The 4534-nt window shown below is 38.9% G+C and overlaps 1 protein-coding gene across 1 annotated transcript; it reads right to left on the bottom strand.

Annotated features, from left to right (window-relative positions):
• Positions 1-572: 572 nt before the first annotated feature.
• Positions 573-3718, bottom strand: LOC147850157 (floricaula/leafy-like protein FL1). The gene is made up of 4 exons (XM_087336553.1): positions 3561-3718; positions 2445-3009; positions 1336-1736; positions 573-1181 (listed from the first exon to the last, which is right to left on the bottom strand). The coding sequence occupies exons 2-4, from the start codon at positions 2839-2841 to the stop codon at positions 843-845; spliced, it is 1137 nt and encodes a 378-aa protein (XP_087192679.1). The 5' UTR covers positions 2842-3009; positions 3561-3718; the 3' UTR covers positions 573-842.
• Between the last annotated feature and the right edge of the window lie 816 nt (positions 3719-4534).

The following is a 4534-nucleotide window of genomic DNA, read 5'->3' as shown; positions in this document are numbered from 1 at the left end:
TTCCTTTAAGTATGCCCCTTTTGCACAAGCACAATTGTTTAAAGAATTTATCTAGTAGCTTTATGATTCATCGCTCATCCCATACATCTTTTCCATGTTTTGGGTTTAGGGTATCATGTGGGATGCAACAATGATTGGATACAAATTGTGTATGCAAACATTTGAAAATAAACATCTCTCATTTTAAGTTTTCCTTTTACATGCTTCAAAATCCATATGGCTGAATCCTCATTACAATAAATTGAGTTTCAAGCATGTGCTCAAGCTCATAGTGGGTTTTCCACTAGAGTATAACCAATGAGATTGCATTTATGTAGCTCAACTCAAGCCTCATATTCTTTTATCATTCCATGCAGATTGAAATATTCCCTAATTTTGTTTTCCTTCTAACCATGCCAAACAAAGTTCTTTTCATTCATATGACACATTTCATCGCAAAACTTTCAAAAGGCAAATCTTGGAGGCATTTGTTCTTTCATCCTTATCACTCTTGCCCAAAAACATAATTAAATCCCCTTGTACAATTATCAATTTTGGGAATATATAACACGTCTATTAAGAAACTACTCATATGACAAAGCCTCTCTTTGATTGCCATGATCAAATGCATGTCCATAACAACATAAAGATAAATACAATGACCAATACATCCTTTGATGTGATATGGAATAAGAAGTTGTTTTACAGTTCCTTCCGAGCTAACAATCACGAAACAAGACGATTGATTGACAAAAACCTAATCATCACGGATTGTAAGCACATTTGTGAAAAATAAGTTGGGCATACCCATAGAAGACATTGTTGTCAAAAGGATGGAAGAGGTTATGTATGTATGTGTACACCTATTCATAGCTACAACTATCGCTATCCTTGCTCTTCTCAAGATGGCAAAGCTGTCGGAGCTTAGTTGGAACGTACCAAATCCGAAGCTTTTCATTCCGGACAAAAACCCCTTCTGTATCCCAACCATTTGCTCGGGCCATTTCCACCAATGGGTAGTAGCAAGCTTGCCTCCAAGCACCCACATTCTCACCTCTCTCCTTGTACAACTTCCTCAAAAAGTTAGATTTCTCCTTGTCTAGGCAATGCAATGCATAGCAGTGTACATAATGTCGCATCTTTGGCTTGTTGATGTAGCTCGCACCTTTAAGCTTTGCATGTCGAAACACTTGATTTGTCACCTGGAGGCACCACAATTAGATGTCAATTGACCCTCTTTTGCACTAAACAAATGATAAGAGTCTAGTAAAAAAATAATTTAACCAAGGTTCTCTCTAATACAGCAGTTTTGACCTAAAATCACAACTATTGTAATGAGAATTACCGGTGATATACCTTCGTGGGACACTTTTCCCCTCTTTCTCTTGACATTTGTTGCACCTCATCTAAGAACCTTCCACATTGTTCATAGAGGTCAAAGAGGTAATCCAATCCATTCTTCTTCCCTCTTGCCACTTCACCAGGTTCGGTAACGATGAAAGGATGTTCTCTTGTTCGATCATCTCCATCCTCACCTGGCTCACGAGAAGATAGACGTCGCTTCTGTTTCTTTCGCACCAATGTCCTCCCTTCATTATCACTACTTGGCTCAGGTATGGCTAATAGGCCTGGAGGACCAAGTTGTGCATGGCTATGCTCTTGTTGTGCATGCTCCCTTGAGTTCAAATTCAATGGCCCATTGGTGGCAACAGCATCAAGGAACATAATGCCATTATCTCCTCTCTGCTCTCGGTTTCCTGCAAAAATCCAAATGCTCGAGTCTTTTACCTTTGCTTGCATGATCCAACATATCTAGAAAATTAATATCATGTGACCGAACTAATTTCTTGACCATGGGTCCTTGTCTCGAGCATCCCCTGTTATCAAACTTCAATGTAGCGAATGGCCTAGCAATAAGGTCATTAGCTCATGGATGAACATTTAATTGGCTTCAATCGTGACAGATGTGGCCTGGAGATAGAAAGCCATAACCTTTACAACAATTAACTTTAGGTTCAGGTCTATGTGCAAACAAGTGGCTGGGACAAAGACCCAAGTATTAACCTGAATCAATATGGCTTGCAGCCTAGTTTATGCACTTCTTGCTATTGGGTACAATTCTCTTTCTAAGTCTTGATGCCTAAATATGCACTAGGTAGCAAGACATCAATACCAATTAACCTTCCCATATCATGGGTGACCACCTGGCCACACAAAATTCTAGAGTTAAAATGTATAAATAGGTCTTGAAATGTCCCATATTTATACCTAGGTCTATGTCCAAACCCCAACTACCCGGATTGTACTCCACAAAATCCCATCCATAAGCTATTGAGCGTATCTCTGGCCTAATTGACTGCATACTGTATGATTGGGCATATGCTCGTAACCCTCTAGAAAAAAATTGTAAAGATATAGGCTCCAAAAAAATTGGCAAAACTTTCAAAGGACAACAAGTATGATACCCTCAGCTGAAGTCACCGCTGTGCCATTATCGTCCAATTTTTGTTTCTTCCCATTACTATTCCCGAGTGTTTTTAAGCGTTGTCGCTCAACTTCTTCATCTTGCCGCTTTTTCTCGGCTCGAATGGCTGACTTCAGACCATATCTCTCCCCGACCAGAAGCTCCATTTGATAGCCTTCTACCATGGTCTTGATGACATCATCGATCTCAGGTTCGATCATATTTACTAATGTATTGAAAGTGAAGCCCATTTCCATAAATTTGACTATAGTAGCTGCACGGACACCGTAATCTTTGAAGAGATCTTCTAGAAGCTTTATTTGCTTCGAATGGGTGGGGGTTACAGGATGAGCTGCCACCACTACCCCCATGGGAACAATTTCTTTGTGAGGAACCATCCTTTGTTCCCAGCGGAACAAAGGACCTGGAAATTGCTCAGAATCCAGCTTGGCTTGGCTTGGTGTAAACAAACCCTTAGAGACTAAAAAAACTTTTTTGATGTTTAATCTCTATAAAAAGAGCTCTTCCAGAAGAAAAGGTGATCATTCACAACTGCCACAATTGCTCTAGCAATACAATAACCACTCATCAGTAACTGCTCATTTTGTATTGCAATTGCATAGAAAAAGACAAGACTTTGGTCTCGGTAATCACTTCGTGTATTATATGTATGTTCCTATCTGTAATTAAGCTAGAAAACACAATATCATACAATACATAAATAAATAAATAAGGTTTTTGCATCAGTAAACATTCACTGTATTGTGTGTATTTTTCACCACAATTACTTAAGAAAAAAAGTAATTTACAATTTATTTATTTATTTATTTATAATAAATTATGTTTTATAATCAGAAATACTGAGCAAAAATACAGGGTTTTCATCCTTACAGTTCCCAGAGAAAACCTAAAAGATATATACCCAACACTTTTGGACATTAAACTAATGAAATTGTCTAATGAATGTTGTGATCAAAGAAAACGGCCGTCAATAAAGCTTTTCTTTCTTTCCTCTCCGTTTTATTCCTAAAATTTACCAAAAATACAGAGATGAAAGCAAGCCTCTAAATTTCACCAATAAGTGCAGAAATGAGGAGAGTGGTATGAATTTTGTCACCTCTCATTGGGAGACGGAGAGAAATTGAAATAAGAGCTACAACTGAGCTATGGCTGTGCCTCTTGTCGATTTGTTAGGGTTTCTTTTACAGACCTTTCAAAAAATGCCCCATCATCATCAAAGCGAATAAAAACCTGCAAATTGAAACGTGAGAAAGGAGAGAAAACAAAGACCAAATACAGAGAGAAACACAGCAGAGTTTTTTCTCGGCCATTTTACCTACACAGGGGGGAAATGGGATAGACAAGGATGTCTTAGCTAAAAAGGTTATGAATGGGGGGAGGGGGGTCGTTGTCTGTTGTATAAAGGGAGGTCGAAATCGTATATATGAGTCATGGAAGCCCCAAAAAGACCATCAGACGAAAGGTAGCAGAGAGCAGAGACCCAGAGTTATCCGATGTCACATCAGAGAGATGGGGAAGAGGGAGCAGACTGTTGTCCAATCTAAAGTACTAAAAAATGTGCCCTTTTTCTGCAGAGTAGCCGAGAGAGAGAGAGAGAAGGGAGTGTATGCGTTTCCTACGCCATGGATTTGATCTTCTTCTTCTTTTTCATCCTTCCTTTTCTTATGTCTCTCTTTCTTTCAATGTGTCTCTGTCTCTCTGTCTCTGTCTCTGTCCCCTGTCCCTATTTCTGTCTGTCTCTATGATCTTATACATACATATTAGTTAGTACTTTGCCATTCATTAAGCTTCACTACCACCATGGCCCATGCCTTCTTCCTAAATCCTTCTTATCATTATTGGGTGTGTTGTGCATTATGTACAATTATATACATACATATGTATTATGAGTCCCTATGATTATCACACATTCAATCATTATCTCTCTCTCTCTCTCTCTCAATCATTGCAGAAACCTCCCCAACTAAGTAAGAGAGATGCCAACAAAATGAATGCGGGGTGTTGCTTTTGTAAGTCCGATGTGATGTTGCCTTTTTGTATGCTGCTTGGCATCTTCGTGTGTCATCGTGG

The sequence above is a fragment of the Azolla caroliniana genome, unplaced genomic scaffold (assembly GCF_043228905.1).
Source record: "Azolla caroliniana isolate FFs.n. ecotype wild unplaced genomic scaffold, voAzoCaro1.0.p SCAF_21, whole genome shotgun sequence".
NCBI classification, from domain to species: Eukaryota; Viridiplantae; Streptophyta; class Polypodiopsida; order Salviniales; family Salviniaceae; genus Azolla; species Azolla caroliniana.
Note: the sequence above shows the minus strand (reverse complement) of the source record. Positions and strands in the feature narration are given on the sequence as shown.

What these genes read in the sequence shown, in the direction of transcription:
- LOC147850157 (XM_087336553.1), bottom strand. Translation starts at nt 2,841, where the DNA reads ATGGTTCCTCACAAAGAAATTGTTCCCATGGGGGTAGTGGTGGCAGCT. An exon ending in AGCGGTGACTTCAGCTGAGG is followed by an intron (nt 1,737 to 2,444) that starts GTATCATACTTG and finishes GGATTTTTGCAG; the next exon opens with GAAACCGAGAGCAGAGAGGA. An exon ending in GGGAAAAGTGTCCCACGAAG is followed by an intron (nt 1,182 to 1,335) that starts GTATATCACCGG and finishes TGGTGCCTCCAG; the next exon opens with GTGACAAATCAAGTGTTTCG.